Source organism: Micrasema longulum, unplaced genomic scaffold (assembly GCF_059751315.1).
Source record: "Micrasema longulum isolate JH-2025_06_02 unplaced genomic scaffold, ASM5975131v1 h1tg003130l, whole genome shotgun sequence".
In the NCBI taxonomy this organism is placed as follows: domain Eukaryota; kingdom Metazoa; phylum Arthropoda; class Insecta; order Trichoptera; family Brachycentridae; genus Micrasema; species Micrasema longulum.
This window is the reverse complement of record NW_028280226.1, coordinates 69220-87596: the sequence shown is the minus strand read 5'-3', so window position 1 is coordinate 87596 and position 18377 is coordinate 69220. Positions and strand designations below refer to the sequence as shown.

General features: G+C 36.3%; 1 protein-coding gene across 3 annotated transcripts in view; it reads left to right on the top strand.

Annotated features, from left to right (window-relative positions):
• Window positions 1–18377, top strand: part of NAT1 (N-acetyltransferase 1) — a 41738-nt gene that overhangs the window by 18093 nt on the left and 5268 nt on the right. Inside the window, exons 1-7 of one of the 3 annotated variants that reach the window (XM_088241871.1) lie at window positions 4075–4285; window positions 11079–11330; window positions 11422–12463; window positions 12866–13024; window positions 13840–14006; window positions 14861–15059; window positions 15679–15857. In XM_088241871.1, the coding sequence (XP_088097997.1) occupies window positions 11572–12463; window positions 12866–13024; window positions 13840–14006; window positions 14861–15059; window positions 15679–15857 (1596 nt within the window). In that variant the 5' untranslated portion in view covers window positions 4075–4285; window positions 11079–11330; window positions 11422–11571. Of the gene's footprint in view, window positions 1–4074; window positions 4286–10441; window positions 10645–10710; window positions 11331–11421; window positions 12464–12865; window positions 13025–13839; window positions 14007–14860; window positions 15060–15678; window positions 15858–18377 lie in introns of those variants that run through there. The other 2 variants (XM_088241872.1, XM_088241870.1) reach the window with 2 other exon arrangements.

Below are 18377 nucleotides of genomic sequence, written 5' to 3'. Positions count from 1 at the left end.
ATGTTGAAGAAAATCGCATGCGTCGTTGTTCTACGATCATGACGATTTGTATTATTAACGATTATAACTTCAAGTAATATTCCAGTTCTAACAATAGATAATATTTTTTCCCATCTTGGGAGCAACCACTGCAAATGAATAAATCAGTTATCAGAAGAATAATTTGCCCCGTACTTGTAGTTTATGATCTGCAATCTGTCCCTCTTACGTTTTCGTCCAATTTCGTTTTACCCAACATCCGTGGAAGTGGAAACTGGAAACACGCATGCGCATCCGGCAGTCGCAGCGCCAGCGGTGCGGTGCTGATCATCAGCTTCCTGGATTCCTACAACTACAGACCTTGCCGCTAATCATTCTGACTAATGAATTACTCTCGTTTTGCCCGTGCCGTGAATACTTGAACCGCGAATTTAATATTTCTAACATAAAATTTAGTGTTGCACATTTGTGAAGTCGTGGTGTTTTCACAGCCAGTGTTGTCTTTATTTACATAATACCTATTATTTTATCTCAAGTTTACTCCAGTACTTGCATATGGATACTTTAGGTTACGTGCAGTTTTTAGGTATATAGAAGTTAATAGCTGATTTCATGTTAACTGATTTACTTTATTTAGTGGTTTTATATTTTTAGTCCGAAAATACCAAACCACCTTTCCAAGTCGTTAACTTATTTTTTAGATAATCGTTCAATAATCTTAGTTGAGTATTAAAATGTTTTTTTTGCTTCAATAATAATGATTTTAGCGTTTTTATACATATCATGTTTATGTTCTGAAATTTTACAACCTCAACTCCTTAACATCCTCATTTATGGGACGACAATCCCTTTGTTCCGAATTAGCACCTGTAAGTTTCAAATAAATTGACATAAATGGCTCACTAGAGCTAGCTTTATGTATCTAAACTGGTATGTAATCAGTGTGATCGCTGAAAAGTAAGAAAGAACATTTTTTTGTAACTTTAAACTAATTTAATTATCTTAAACGTGTAATAACTTCTTAATATTTGAAAAATAAATAAACTTTGTTCTGTTGAATCAATTTGCACCACATTTAATTTCAAAATGAATTATCCGGATATTGACTGTAGGAGGAGACTGGCCTACACTCCAAGGCTGTGGATCTGAGAACGGAGTATTGAATACATAATGTACTTCTGTGTGCGAGTATGAGAATACCAACTCATTTATTTGTATCAACAGACTAACATTGTCAGGCACGTGTTTCACTCGTAATATAATTCAAATGCAATCCCCACTCAAATGCAACGAGGGTTGTTACAAATCGCTAGAATAAATCTGAAATGAATTCCGCCAGCATTTTGTAATGTCATCTCCCACGTGATGAGTATTAAATGTATCTCCAAAAGCAGACGAGTCGACGAGTGTAGACGTGCTGAGTTAGGAGAACCCGTTTATCAGCTGGGCATGGGAAAGCGAAGGAGGTGATGGAATTCCTCAGTCGACTTGTGCCATTGCGAACCCTGAATGTTGGCGAAGGTCGACCGACATAAAGACTCAACACTCGACACATCACTCTAGACTCGAGAATCACATTCGAGTGGCCGAGACCCGAGACCCAACAATCATTACGCTCGCGCTGCTTTATATAACACAATAATATTACTATCTATTATAACGTATTACTTTCCATCGCTATGGCACTATGGTGAATAAAAGAATCTCGTTAAAATACCAACGAATGGCCGGAGACAGGAATATATGACTGGAATAATTTAATTACTATATTAACATTTTTCATGTTACCGCATAAATATGTACACAATATGTTGGATGTATTTTAAGGTTCCTGTTCCCTGTATAGTAATTCTATTGGCTTCGCTTTTTTTTTATTTGTTTGAACCCTAACTTTGTCATGTCAGACAATTACGAGGATTTTTTAAAATAGCTAAAATTAATATGCCGCTCGATTTACACCGTTCCAAGACCGGTCGGCATCATCATCATTATTTCCTTATCATTGGCACTTCACTAGTATTCCAATTACAGCGTATTTTGGTCATTTGACACACGAAAGCGAGATAATCTGTCATACGCTTCAAATCCAATTGGACGACTCGAATGCTACTTCAGGGATTAAGTCACCCATTAACAAATATCTTCCGGAATCGATCCCGGGAAATTAGGAACACGAGGCCGACTAATCTCCACCCGATTTCCATTATCAGGATTTTTACCGAGTAGTCATCGATTCGAAAACCCGTCCACGGTTCTGGTTCTATTTCAAAAACTATACTCTATATTCCTGGACATGTGAACAGTTTGGGATAATGTTAATGATTTTTGACAACATGAAGTTGTTAATATTTACATTCTTATTCTTCGAGGTTGGGGTCAGTGCTATGCAAGCTCCTGGCGCCGCTGCGACCTGTGAAGATCTATTGTGACGGGTCCCCGTGAAGAGTTCTCGCTCTCCAAGCCCAGGTCTATAAAGAGCCTGGCGCTGCTGGGAGTTTACATTTTGCTAAATCCCCTTGTATCATGGTGTGAAATATTTGATTTATTTGGCGAAACTTTCTCGGTGTTCACAATTGAAAAGGCTTATTTTATTGTAATAACGCCATTATGAAACTTAACTTTCTATTCTTTATTCTGCACTATTCCCTTATTCAAACATCTACAGTAGGAATAAAAAATGTTGCATTGTTTAGTCGAATTGTACACTCGTATGGTGTACAGTATAATATTAGTGTATTTTATTTTTTTAATGTTAGAAATATTTTTATATCGAACATTTTTTTGTGTTTAAAAAGAGATTACGATGGACTTAACTCTGGGAGATAAAATATACCCCACACTTCAACGCTCAGTTCAGGTACACGAACTTCCATCAGAGGAGTTGGTGAACCCCCCCACACTCCTGCCAAGATGTCTAGACTCTAGACTAAATTCTAACACTTGGCTTTTAAATTCCTTAAATTATTTACCTTCAAATATTTTTTGTGATTTCTATTTACATAATGTATTTATGTAATTTCTTTAATAATTATTAATAATAAAAAATAAAAAAAAAATGAGTATAGTGAACAATGTTTCGAGTTTGTCCAAATTTTTGTAGACAAGAACTGGATTCAACTCCCTGGGGAGCTGTTATATAATATGAGTATATGAATATAGAAGTCTGGGCATATACAGGGCTTATGACCTGCCATAAGTCCTGTATATGCTCAGACTTCTATAATCCCTTATCTAAAATGTTCTCCATCTCTGTTGTAGAATATAGTGAAATCCAAAACTCGTTTTGACTATTTTCTTTACGAATCAGAAAATTCTTACAAGTATTCGTAACTTCTAGAATGATTTGAAGAGTATATGTTTGGTGGCTATTTTATTCACTGTACATGGCGGCGTTGAGTTTACCGGGCAGCAGAAAACCCTTTGTTTTCTTTCATGTCTTTATTTGAGATGATGTAATTAATAAAACAATAATTGTAAAGCACAGCAGAAATAACATAAAAACGAACATAATAACATAGTTGAAGACTAATTTTGTAAACGAGAAAAATGCACAATAGGAATCAATTATAAAATATAAATATGATAAATCATTCGAGATTAATGTAATTTTTAAAAGTTATATACCTTCTATTTTCTTAGTATTTCACACTCAATTAGTTAACCCTTTGTTCTGAAACAGGTATTGTAGATTATCGGTCATGTCCGCATCTGTATGGATATAAAAACAAAGAAGCGACGCATCCACCAGTTATTATATACATAGCATCCTCGCTTCTTCACCCCCGCAAATGTTTATTGCGACGAATGCCTCGGACGCTTGGAAACGTGTTTCGGCGACTTATTTCAGAGACTGTTTGTTTATTCCCAGCTGTGGTAGGACAGATCACGAACTCCCTCACGAGGAATAAAGACCGCGGCCGCCAAGCTCGACAGAGTTCGCCAACCGAGACGATAATAGAAGTTTTTCCGTGAATGAAACTGCAGCGCAATTTTCCGGGGGTCAACACTCCCGCGTCTTTTTCTCCTTGAACGTCATGACGTTCTCGCTAAATTGACTTACATTTTCTTATATAGGCATACGGCGCTGTGACGCATTGATTAGTGTGTGATAAGTTATGCTAAAGATAATTGGTTTCGGTATAACGTCGCTCTTCGCATAGTGTCACAAATCTAGTGCCATCGACAGCCACTGACACGAGACACATGACCACTGACGACAGAATAAATATAATGTCGCTTAGCTACGGAGACTAGAAACAACATTTAGAGCATTATACTCATTCTTCTGCAGCAGTGATTGTACAAGGTGACCGGTGATTGTATAAAAATGTTAAATTTATTGTAAACATATTTGGATATTATCTCAATTACTTCTGAGTTTACAATATAATTGTTTGTATGCGATCGGATTAATGTGTCTTAATATATTTCGAATCTATATTAAAGCAATCGGAATAATGATCGTTCGTGTGGTTTAAGATATTGAATGTGTTTATAATAAGTTGTGATAGCTAACGCTAGCACAAGTCACAGAGAGTTCGAGTGAAATCGTTGTGAGATACGAACGAACTTACGAAACGAAGGGGTGACATGTTAAGGGATTTAATCATTTTCTGAAAACGAAATGAATCTAGTAAGACGGTAAAAGCGGGCCGATTCATTATTCTCTCTGTAACAAGAATTTACAAAATACTATAATCGACATAGGCTATTGTGATACAAGTAAATACAGTTTTTACTACCATTCGTGTTTGCAATGTGGTCATGGGGATTAATGGCAATGTCCGTTAAAGACCTTTCATATAGTTTTCCAAACTCACATAAGAAAGGGGGCAGTGAAAGTAATAGATTTAAATTCAATTAGAACCGCGATATATGAAATAGACAATTTTAAAAAAGTAACTCGTTTATTGACAAAAAAAACATTGATTTTTTGAATGAATGGAACCGGTAGGAAGACTCGCGGTCTTTAAAACGGTCTCGGGTATGTGGAGGAAGTACTTTCACTGTAACGAGAGTGGTTTTTGTGAAGTAAAGGTAAAACATTGATTGATATGGCGCGATAACACCCGCGTGTTCATTTTATAAAGCGAAACAATTTTTAAAATGTGTATTCTATACTTATTGCCGATAAAATGCCGTTCCGTTTATTTATGTTCCATACGAAATACAAACAGACAAACCATCACGCCGCTTCCCTGTAAGGGTAGACAGAGAAGATAGAACGCCATATGACCCTGTCTTGATAAACCCCATGCACGCTCGCCGATTATTCCGACTTGACATGTCCATCTTCGAGTATTAGATTTGGTCATGCCATGTCTCTCGGTCTTCCTCGATTTCTGCGTCTATCAACATTCGCATCGTAAATCTTTTTGGCCGTTCTTTCGCTGTCCATTCGCTCTACATGTCCAAACCAACGTAGAACTCCTTCCTGGATTTTGGCGATAATGCCCATCACGGCCTGCCGTGATGTACGGATCTCGACATTGTACATAGTTTTACTACACATTCTCTTTAAATATCGCATTTCGACAACGTAAATTTTCCTTGTAAAATTGGTCACGATAAGGGCAGGTGAGTCGCAATGTGGTGTCTAATAAGTATTTTTATACATTTTACATTTTTTTTTTTTAACATTTTTTTTTTTGCACCACAACAGGCCAGGAGGCCTAATTACAGTAGTGAATTACATCACAGAGCACCCAGGCTTGAGAAAAATCACATTTTATTTTTTTAGTTCTCACCGGGAATCGAACCCGGAACCTTCCGTGTGTGAGTCAAGCGTCTTGACCACTACACCACGGAGGCCTACATTACACATAACGATACAACACGCATATCACACGCAGATGGTGAATGCAAATATTATTATTATGGCCGTGTGCCTGAAATCTTGTGCGTGGTTTATTTTCTACACATCGAACAATTGCGACCTTAGAATGTTTGGCCAAACATTATTATTTTCAAATTATTCCACAAAAATAATATAATTCCTGCCCCGGTTGTAACAGAATGGGAAATCTAAACCTTGAAGTCTGATGCATTTCCACAGATCCATAAACGCATTATACTGATCCAATACTCTTACAATATTCTAAATTAAAATATTCTATGACCTCGCGTAGTTACAACACAACAACAATGGGTAAAAGTAATATAATCATTTTACTATTTGTTTTTGAAATCCCCTACATTACTCTTTTACTTTCTAGACGCACCAATATACATTAATCTTTGTTACGATTTTTTAAAAGTATTTTATTGTCATGTTATATTTTTTTAATAAAATTAAGGTACAATGCAATAATTGGTACACAACTTTTTTTTTCAATCCCGGAAAATTTTTTACGAAAGGAAACCTATGTCTGAATGCAAGACGTAAACTACGGTAACTCCACATATGATGAAATTGATTTATTACTGTGTCGAAATCAAAGTTTTCGTCCTCTATTACATAGTAAATAGCATTTAATCTTAATTTCAACTCTATACCAAATTAGAGGTTAAGGACAGTAAGAAAACATGAAGTACTATTAAGGAATTTTACGTGTGTATTTTTTTAATGCATATCGATATATTTTAGATAACAAATTTACTTTAAAGCCTCTCATTGAAAATTACAATATGTTAAAAGCATGAAAAATCACTAATTCGTCTTTTGAATTGTTGGGTTTTTGGAAATACTGTAGTTTACCTCTCGCATACAAATATATATTTTTAGTTTACTTTTTTACACGGTACTTGCGTGGAAAGAGTTTACGGCGTAGTTTCTTAGATTTTTTTTCTGAACTTTGTTCGTGCGGGAATCGATCCCCTGTCGTCATGTTTCTGTGATTAATCATAATTACTCGTTGACTTACGTTGACTCTGTCGAATACAAATAATTAACACCTATGTAAAGTTAAATTTATTTCAATCAAGTTTTTTTTTTTTAAATGCGAAAGATTAAATTTCAGCGGAGTTTGTAGAACATGGGTCACCCCACCGCGTCCCCTAGACACGAGACTTATTCTGTCACTACTTCGTTTCGTAAGTTCGTTCGTATCGTACGTAGCGGGAACGAGAGCAAAATACCATTTTGATTGCGTTAGAGTGAGAGGGATGCATAAGATACGAACGAATTTACAAAACGAAGAAGTAACAGAATGCGGACTCTGGCAACCCGGCCAGACGTGCGCCAGCCGTGGGTAGGGGCGGGGGCGGTGTACTAGAGACTAGTGACGAGGGTTGGCGGCGGGCGGGCCGCCCAAGGCCGAATGGGCGGGATAAATACCACGTGTTAACAACCTACCTTTACTAATTTCTCGATATCTCTTTCACGCTGCACCATTTTTTTTACTCTTCTACCCCTTTAAATATTTAATACACAGTATTATAGTATAAAACATGGATATATATATATATATGAACTTACACATTTTTAACAATCCACTGAAATGCATAAACGAAATGTCAAGATTTCGGCTGTGTACATCGATTTTACAAAATAACAAATTAGTTTTTAATGTTTATTTTTACATAAGAATATGTATATGTAAAAATACATATATGTTACATATTTGAAAATCCACTAGGAAGTGTTTTGTGCAATGTTCTTGGTCACGGGAGGTTATTGTACATAAGATATTTGTTTGTTTAATTTAATATTTCACCAGAATGTATTATATTATTATTATGGATAACTTATATAGCGCCATTTTCGTAACATTTAAAAACATTTTTTCTGGCGTTGTCTTTAAATATTATTATTATGGATAACTTATATAGTGCCATTTTCGTAACAAAATACCTCAAGGGCGCTTTACATAGTGATTCTTTTAAATTTGTAATTGAATTAAAATAATTTATTTTGTTGTCACATGCTACGGATTTATTCAAATGATTTAGAGTACAAGTGGGTTTTAAGTTTTTTCCGAAACATCACTTCACTTTCACAGCCTCGCACCTCTGCTGGGAGAGCATTCCGTGCCATAGGGCCTGCTACCGCAAATGCGCGTTCACTAAATTTAGTGCGCTGTTTGCGTAGAGGTATAATAACTTTTCCTCTCGCCGTAGACGTAGCTGATCTAAGCGTTAGACGCCTGTCAGCAAGTTCATCTGGAATGCATAGTTCCCTTAGATATTCCAGAGCAGAGTTGTGCAGTGACTTATACATAAGCCAACAGAGTTTGTATTCGACCCTCTGTGGAAAACGTAGGCAGTGTAGTTCCCGAAGTAGTGGAGTGATATGACTGAACTTAGAGATTCCGAAAATAAGTCTCACTGCGGCATTCAATACAGATTGTAGGCGAGTCATTTTGTTCATTGGTAGACCTGCATAGATACCATTACAATAATCGACTCTAGACACTACAAACGCATTTATTAATTGACGGGCGGCATCAACCGGCAAATTTTTGCATATGCATTTAATTTGTCTCAGCTGGTAGAAGCATGAATATGGCTGATTAATAAGTATTCCTCACTGGGAATAACAAAATGTACGTATTCATATGTTTATTTTTTATTTAAAAAATAATATTAATTTAAAAATAATAATGTGAAATATTACATAAAAAAATATCAATGTATATTGTATGCCAATTTTTATTTATGAAATAGATATTCGATAAAAACGATTGCACAGTGAATGTTTTATTAAAATATTACAGTAATAATATTATCAGAGCGCGAAATAGCTAAATATGCCACTACTATATTGTTAGCTAACAGTTTTTCTTTCCTATACAGTCCGTCACAAAACTTGTGGAAAAGTATATTGAAATTAAAATGTCTCAACTAAATATTTTAAATCCAAAAATAACCCTAACCCTCTATGGCTTTTTTTATGTAGTTATTTAAATTTATTTTATTTTAGCTATTCTACATTCGATGCCTTTTTTCGAGAGATGCAATGTACTGACTCGGATTTTATTTTGGTGGAAAATTTTAGATTTTTTAAATTCCTTGTATCTACTTCAATGGGATTCTGACTATAAGCAGTTTGAACTCCGACAATAGATCACTTGCTTCGCTTATTTTAAAAGGATGCTTCTTCTTAATAACTTTATGATTGGGGGCTTTGAAATTTGAGATAGACCCAGTTTCATTAAAATCCTTTTGAAACACTTTATCTGCAGGATAAACTCCATTGCATTTCCTGATGGATTCAGTTTCTAGCCAGGTATATGTATGTCGTCTTTCTCTTGTTTTTCCTTATGCACCAATATACAAGGGTTATAAAGCCATACCTTCCTGCCGTAAACACTTCACCAATAGATAACTTCAAAATTGGAGGGTTTGAAAATCGATTGCCTCTTGCTTATGCAACCTATGTGTAATGCAAAGATCATGTTTCTCTTCGATATCTGTAATACAATGGCGGATTGAAAATGAAGCTACCTAAGTAGGAAAAAAACTGTTTTTTTTTTTCAAAAACAATTTATTTCTTAACATAGTCTCCTATTACTTCGACACACTTAGTAAGACAATATTCTAAACTTTTTTATACCATCTATTCAGGAACCGATTTCGGGAACCTCTCAAAATACGCGTTAGTATCGGTAATCACTTCATCGTTTGAGCTGAATCTTTTTCCTGCGTGCGAGCTATTTTTTCAAGTTTGGAAACAGGAAACAGGAAAAAGGCACTAGGAGCTTAATCTAGACTATAAGGTGGATGATCAACCAATTCGAAGTGTATTTCACGTAATTTTAGCATTGTATCTAAAACTGTGTGAACCGGTGCGTTATCTTGAAGAAAGAGCACTTTTTTCTTCTTTAAATGTGGTCGTTTTTTCTTGATTGCATCATTCAATTGATCCAATAATGCACGATAATACTTTCCTGTGGTTGTGGATCCTTTTTCAAGATAATCGATGACCAATATTCCGAGTGCATCCCAAAAAACTTGCATTGATGCAAATGTTGTTAAAAAAAAAGACTTTTTTTTTTAAACGAAATATTTGCATTCTTATGATTTACCCAGATATTTAATTTTGAGGGCCATTTTCAACGAGTTGTAAATAACTCACTATTTGAAAATGGGAATCAAGTTGGAGTAGAGTGGGATTTGAACCACGGACCTTTGAGTTTTGAGTCTGAGACACTAGCCACGGAACCACAACCCGATTCCTACTGGCTTTAAATTTGTAAAATAAAAATCGAAACGCCACATGAGGCGAATATCGAGTTTTCAAAAAACATTCCTAAATTATTGTTGGTCTAGATAATTTTTTTTTATATAACTGCCCTTTGATTTCATTTTGGTAATATTTCAGAGTTTGTCTCTCAATATTTGTATTTAATTTAATTTTATGCTTTGTCTTTTAAAAATTTCTTAAAATGGATTACTGGCTCAGTTATATTGTATTTGAAATTTATTTAAAATGAAACACTTAAATTAATTTTAACCACATAAAAGTCACACATATTAATATATTATAACACAACTAGTTTCAGGTATTCTGAATTACCCATCATCAGGTGTAAATATAAAGTTTATATTAAACTTATATTATAAACAGAATACCTGAAACTAGTTGTGTTATAATATATTTAACTCTTATGCGGTTAAAATTACTAAGTGTTTCATTTTAAATAAATTCAAAATGTTTTTCCACAAAGTAAATGCTGAAACAATAAATAACATATTGTATTTTATTTGCCAATGTGAGTGTTTCTAGTAATTTTTTGTTTAAAAAATCAATAAATAAATTTTATTTGAATGTTAAATTATTTTCTCTGAAAGATAAATGGAATTTAAAAATTTTTTTTAATCCCAAATGAATTGTTTAACTCTTTCACCACGGTGCATACGTACATCTGTGAGTGCCTATGACGCCACTACTATGCGCTGCTCACAGCATAATATGTGAGTTTTTTATTATCAAGAAGGTTCGTAGCTTTAGTATTCATCAGGTATGGCGGTAATGAATTCACGGCATGAACCAAATAAGTTTTTAAACTAATAAATAAAATACGTCCATTTGAACGCGGGGAATAGGTTAACGATAAATGTACACTTAATCAATAAAATAATTGCTGCGTAAAATGATTGAAAAACTTACTCCTTGCAACATTGATCATAACTAATTGTTATTTTTTTTGTTTACACAGCTACGTTGAGGCCTTCTGCTGTTCAGAGCTCCACAGGTTGAGTTAGTGAGGAAGTAGAGGCCGGAGCAGTAGTTGTGTTGGTGTGGCCCCCGCACCAGCAAGACGGAGAGCCCCAGGCAAGCGGGGCCAGTGGTTCGTGTCTCGGGGAGGGCAGCCGTCCCCCCCGCCAAGCGACGCTGGGTCCCTACCTCGCTCCTCAGGCACCAGGATGCCCCCACCTATGAAACACCAAATGATGTTATTTTTCGAAAGGTTTGTCTTTATTCTTATATCAAGAATATATTTTTCAATAAATCGTTCTAATTTAAAAGTAGTCTTTAAAACAATTTTATTCTTATTTCAGGTTAGAGGCATCCTCAACAAACTTACGCCGGAGAAATTCCAAAAGCTAAGTGATGACTTGTTAAATATAGGTCTGAATACAGAGTTAATTATAAGAGGCGTAATTATACTCATTTTTGATAAGGCCTTAGACGAACCCAAGTACTCGTCTATGTACGCACAGTTGTGCAAAAGGTTATCCGAAGAAGTACCCAACTTTGAACCCTCGGAGAAACCTTGCACATTCCGTATTCTGCTTCTTAACAAGTGCCGCACAGAATTCGAAAACAGATCAGCGGCCAACGAAGTTTTCGAGCAACATGGCAAACCTCTGTCCCCCGAAGATGAGGAGAGGCGCTATATCACCAAGTGCAAGATGCTGGGAAACATCAAGTTCATCGGAGAGCTGGGCAAGCTGGACATCCTGTCGCACAGCATCGTCCACAAGTGCATTGCACAGCTGCTGCGAGAGCGGCGCCGCACCCCAGACATGCAGGAGGACCTGGAATGCCTGGTACAGCTCGTCAAGACCTGCGGCCGTGTGCTGGACTCGGAGAAGGGGCGCGGCCTCGTGGACCAGTACTTCTCCCGCATGGAGACCCTATCGCGCAACCCCGAGCTGATGCCGCGCATCCGCTTCATGCTGCGAGACGCCATAGACCTGCGACGGGATTCCTGGGTGCCGCGCAAGGCCACCAACAGTGAAGGCCCCGTGCCCATCCAGCAGATCCGCCAGCAAGACGAGGGCCGCGGCTACGGCGGCCGCGGCGGCGAGATGGACCGCCTGCGCCACCAGGAGGCGCCCGGAGACTCGCTCTTCCGCCACGGCCTGAAAACGCGCGCCGGCATCGTGGACGAGTGGTTGCAGGGGCTGAACCTCAGCTCGCCCTCCACCAACCTGCTGCCTCCCGCCTCCCTGGACAAGTACTCCTTCGGCTCCAATGGCTACGGCAAGTCAGAGGGCCGCGATTACCGCGCCCACCGGGGCCAGGGAGGCTTCAACAACTACAACCAGCGCCAGCAGCAGGCCGGAGGATTTAATAAACACCAGACAAACAGTAATGGTAAGTCTTTTGGTTTTAATTGACCCTCAAAATTTATCTCAACCTCTAACGTCCCGGGTACATATAACGGACATCTGTTTTTTTTTTTTTCAATACGGTTAATGATTTTTTCATACTGGAAATACTTTTAAACAACTCTAGTGTATTCTTTTGCAACAAAAGCAGCACATAGCATTCAATTACAAATGTTTATGTATTTAACCCATGAAAGATAAATCATTATTAAACTGGCTTTCATAACATATGGGTTTTTAAATCTCTTCAAGGTTATTTATTTAATTGATGAATATAATAATTATTTATTAATTTCGTAAATAAAAATTATCATTTTTGTTTAAGAAATAAGTTTTTTTAGTGGCTAGGTTTGAAGAGGTTATTATATATGTATATTTGTCTCTTTAGGTAACAGTAAAGACATTGCACCCCGATTCAAGAAGGGATTAACTCTGCCTAGCCCAGGTGCTATGGAAGACTTACAGATGAGACCAGCGGCTAACTCGTTGCTTTATAAAGCAAATAACCTCAAACCACAATCCTATCCTCTACATCCCCAACAGCCAAGTAAGTACTATTTAAAGGGTTCATTGCATTTTTTTTTTTTCTGACATACTAATGCCATTTTTTTCTCCTGAATGAGTTAAATAAAATGTATGCCCACCCACAGGCCATGCCTTTGTGGGATTTTTTTGTATTTGTAACATATGTATTCCTATTGTAAAATGCAATGAGAAAATTATAATAAATAAAAAAATAGTAAAAAAATAGAACATTCAAAACTAACAAAATGCTACCGTCTTATAAATGATTAGCAAAAAAACAGTCATAATGCGACGATTGCTCCAAGAAGCTCTTTTTCGTTAGTTAAAAAATGAAAAATTAGAAGTTTTTGGTTGACATATGGGCGTTCTTTAAACCCCGTCACATCCGAAACCACGATGATCAGTATGAGCAATAAGACATATTGGCACATTAAAATATTTTTTTAGAACGGCTAAAATCTTAAAAAATAATTATGTGCAAGGGTTTATCGAACCCCTGTATATATATTATATTCCCTGAAAACCTATTTTATCAAATACATAAACCCAGAGTCCCACTAATAAAGTTTTTTTTTCTTCTTTTTTGCTCTCCTGTAAAATTAGTTATTTATCTTGAGCTCATTCTTGCTGTGTACTCTTCATTTATTAATTTTTAATGTATAAAAAGACATAATATAACTTTTTGTTAATAGTAGAGTTGGCGATATTATTATTAATCTGAATATAACTCGCAGGTTTTATAAGTAGTCTAATAATCAGAAGGATTTTACATTACGTTGGTCATATTGTATAGTAACTAATATTTTGTTATAATCAATTGTGTCATCTCGATTCAAGATTTGAGGCCTAACTCGGGTGAGAGGGGAAATGGAATAGATTTTATGCCGACACCACCCAAAGCTCCGGCAGGTAGCCACTTGGGAGGTGGGGCACCCATGCTCAAGGAGCCTGCTATCACTATCAAGCAGGCACAAGACAAGAGCAGCAAGACCAAGAAGGACAAGGTAATAATTGATCTTTGTTTACAAATATACATAAATTATTACCTATCAATTAATATTGTTGTCTCAATAAAGGAAAACATCGATTTTCATGTTTTTATTCTAATTAATTTAGTTTCATTGGAATTTCTTTCATTGGAATTGCTTTTATAACTAAAATAATACTCACTTATGTATTGGTAAGATGTAGGTTTTGCAGTGCAGATGATGAAACACCTTTACGCATGTCTACCATGTTCAGGACAAAGGCATTAAACCACAATTCTGTAAAACGCAATCTCAAATGTGTTTTACACCGGTTGCTTAGGTCTTAGCAAAATGATTCAAGTCAGTAGACGTTTGCAGGTCAAATCCTTTGGTAGAATGTATCGTATTAAGACCTACTCAATTGGTTTAAAACACATTTGAAATAATGAAACCGACTTTTCCAGAATTCTGGTTTAATGCCTTTGACCTGAATACGATTGATGTTATGTAAATGTGATGTCATCTATATACAATAAACAAAGCCGCATTCAGAGTGCACCATTGGTTAATCCTAGGGATGCGAGAGCACCCACTCACCACCTACCTAATGTTAGCCGGTCACTTCAAAGACTTGGGCTTGGAGGAGATGATTAAGCACTCACTTTTGTTCAGTAGCCCAGCTCAGAGGCTCGGAGGGCAAAAATTTATTTATGGAGGACCCGTCACAACAGATCAACACAGGTCGCAGTGACATCGGGAGTTTATTTGCCACTGACGCCCCATTTGCAAGGATAAGAATTTGTATTGGCGATCATTAGAACTGTTTTTGAAAGGCACAAATGTTTATGTAGTTAAAAGAGTCCAAGTTAAAACGCACGTTTTTGTCACAGGGTCCAAACAGGGAAGAAATTTTAAAGCGTGTGATGGGCATATTGGATACCCTTACTTCAAGTTCTATCGCACAAGAAGAGCAGCCCAAGGACGACCCTATGGATGTAGCAATAGCTGCATATAAGGAATTGAAAATTCCTGATAAAATTGTAAAAGACGTTCCATTTACTGTTCTCAATTATGCTCTAGAGAAATTAGGTGAGTTGTATTTTCAGAAACCTTATCCTTTACTTTTTAAACTCTATACCTATGTCTGTATCTGGGTGAATGTTCTGTGTGTGAAATAAAACCAGAATCTTGGACAAGTGTTTTTGACTCGATGGCTGGTCTCAGATGAAGATCCCGAAAAAGAAAATCGAGTAGAGAAAGGTCCGCCTCGTAGAGTAGTGGTTGGCGCATTCACCTACCATGCTTGAGGTCCCGGGTTCGATTCATAAGAAGGTTGACATGAAATATTTGTTTTTAAAGTAGGTTTTCCACTGAAGTATTTCATTGTCTCTGCACTGAAACCTGAAGCGTAAGACTGATCACCTTACCTTTATGTAACATAAAGAATAGCTAAAGAGTGATTCTATCCGAATTAAATACTATCTATTGTAGTTTACAACATTCATTCTGTTTATTTTCCTACATGCAAATTCTCAAATTTGAAACTGCTATAAGTGTATGCAATATTTAACTATTTTACATTCTATCAAAACTTTTAACTGCTGACAGATTATTTGGTGAATAATGAAATATTGTTTTTGACCATTGTAAGACAACTTTGATAAAAGTATCAACCATTGGGTCTAATGAGATTTTGTTTTATTTTTAGATGAACAGTCTGAAAAATGTGTGGGTTTACTCGTTGCATTGAAGAAGGATTCTCTACTCACGACAGCCGTATGTAATGAGGGCATTCGATCTCTGGCACAAGTTATTTCTCAGCGAGAAGCCTCTACGCCTCGCATCGGGACAGCTGTCGCACAACTTCTAACCAATTCTATGCAACAGGTAAAGTATAATTAATTACATCAGTTCATTCTATTATTTAATTTTTGAAATATCATAGTAAATAAACTACGCATACGTTAGGAACCATACCAATTTCAACAAAAAACTTAATTTGGACTTAACTGCGCGTGTTTGATTTGCAAAAGAGTGTAATTAAAAAAAAACCTATTGTTCATACCATTCTTGTTCAAATTATTAGAGCCACATCCGAATGAACATATTTGATATATTTGTACAAACAAACAAATCGTCGCGCCGTTTCCCCGTAAGGGTAGGAAGAGAGGATAGAACTCCACATCACTCTATCTTTGCATTCAGATCTCGCTTCCTCTTCATTCATACATCTTCTCATGCCCCCGCACCGATTATTCCGGCTTTTAACATGTACATCTTCAAGTATCTGTTGGATTTGGTCATGCCATGTCTCTCGGTCTTCCTCTATTGCAAACACAAAAAAAAAAAAAAAACCAAATTGCGATCTGTCAAACGGCAGCTGTTAAAATGTCATCCAAATTCATCGATTAGTTTATTTGTTGTAGTCGTTTGAAGTAAACAACTTTTGTGTTTCTTGAAAAATGGAAAAAAAGCGAATTTCGTGCAGTGATTAAACACTATTATTTGAAAGGGAAAACGGTGAAAGAGACAAAAGAAAAGCTCGATAAACATTACGTTAAGTCTGCTCCGTCAGATTACATGGTAATATATTGTATTGCTGAATTTAAACCCAGCCGAACAAGCGCTGCAACAATACCATCAACAGGAAGGCTAAAAGGGGTGGTTACTGAAGATAATATCAAGAAAATCCTCGATAAGTTATGAATGATCACCGAGTGAAGTTGCATGAGATTGTTGAAATTGTAAACATCTCATATGAACGTGTGTTCAACATTTTGCATGAACATTTGCATATGAAAAAGCTATCGGCAAGATGGGTGCCGCGTTTGCTCAGAGTTGAACAAAAACGAGTTTGAGAGACCACTTCACAGCAGTGTTTGGACATGATAAAGCGTAATCCTGTTGATTTTTGCCGACTATACCTGAAACAAAAAGTCAATCGAAACAATGGGTGGAAGTGCTCCAAAGAAAGGAAAGGCAGTGAAATCAGCTGGCAAGGTTATGGCCACTGTATTTTGGGATGCACTCGGAATATTGCTCATCGATTATCTTGAAAAAGGATCCACAATCACAGGAAAGTATTAACTTGCATTATTCTATCAATTGAATGATGCAATCAAGGAAAAACAACCACATTTAAAGAAGAAAAAAGTGTTCTTTCTTCAAGACAACGCATCGGTTCACACAGTATTAGATACGATGCTAAAATTACGTGAAATACACTTCGAATTGGTTGATCATCCACCTTATAGTCCAGATTTAGCTTCTAGTGACTTTTTCCTGTTTCCAAACTTGAAAAAATGGCTCGTAGGAAAAATATTCAGCTCAAACGAAGAAATGATTACCAAAACTAATGCGTATTTTGAGAGGTTCCCGAAATCGTAATATTCAGTTGGTATAAAAAAGATGGAATATCATCTTACTAAGTGTGTCAAAGTAAAAGGAGACTATGTTAAGAATTAAATGGTTTTTGAAAAAAAAAAACAGTTTTTTTCCTACTTAGGTAGCTTCATTTTCAATCCGCCCTCGTACATGTATGTAAATACATAGCAAAGTACATACTTAAACAGCAGAAAATATGCGTATTCGCTCTCCATTTTAACTAGAAACTCTTTAAATTGGTGATTATAAGCTTTAGCTAAAACTGTGATGACAATATTGATCATTGAAACATTTCTTCTGGAAATGTCTACGCACAAAGTGGTTCTCGTTGAATGATGCAATAGTAAAGAAGTATCTCGTAATTAATTTTTGACTTCAAAATATTTAAAAAAAACATTTTTCCCCATCTGTATCATTGAAACAATTTTATCGAGTTCAGTATGAAGTTTTTCCATGCATTTAATGACAGTATTTGCAATATTCTCGCTACATGTTGGAACTTCCAGTGGCAATAATCCTTAAAGTTCTTCTTTAGAACCGGTAGAATAAATAAATCGAATGAAGGTGAAACTTGCGCTGTGTGAGCCGCGATCAAATGGCTAAAGAGCCGCATGTGGTTCGCGAGCCGCAGTTTGCCAACCTCTGCCCTAACACATGCTGTGCTGTCTTTATACAGAGAAGCAATAGCCCGTGTCAGGTTTCCGCTCACTTCATACTCCGATTACACCTTCCATAATTTTTCTCAACTCTATCAAACGATTTGCGTGCAGAGAGCTTCTGCATTCCATTATTTAAATTTATGAAATACTTATTGATGATATTTTTTACATTTTCATTTAGTGGTGGACTATTTTTTCTCATTTGTTATAAGTCATAACAGATCCATTGAATAGACTCTCTTGTTGGGTTAATTTACTATGCACAAAATTACTTTGTGTATAAAGTATTTTTACATTTTTGATTATATTAGAACATATGAAAATAACAAATATTTTGTAGCATCGCCCTCTTCTTGAATCACAC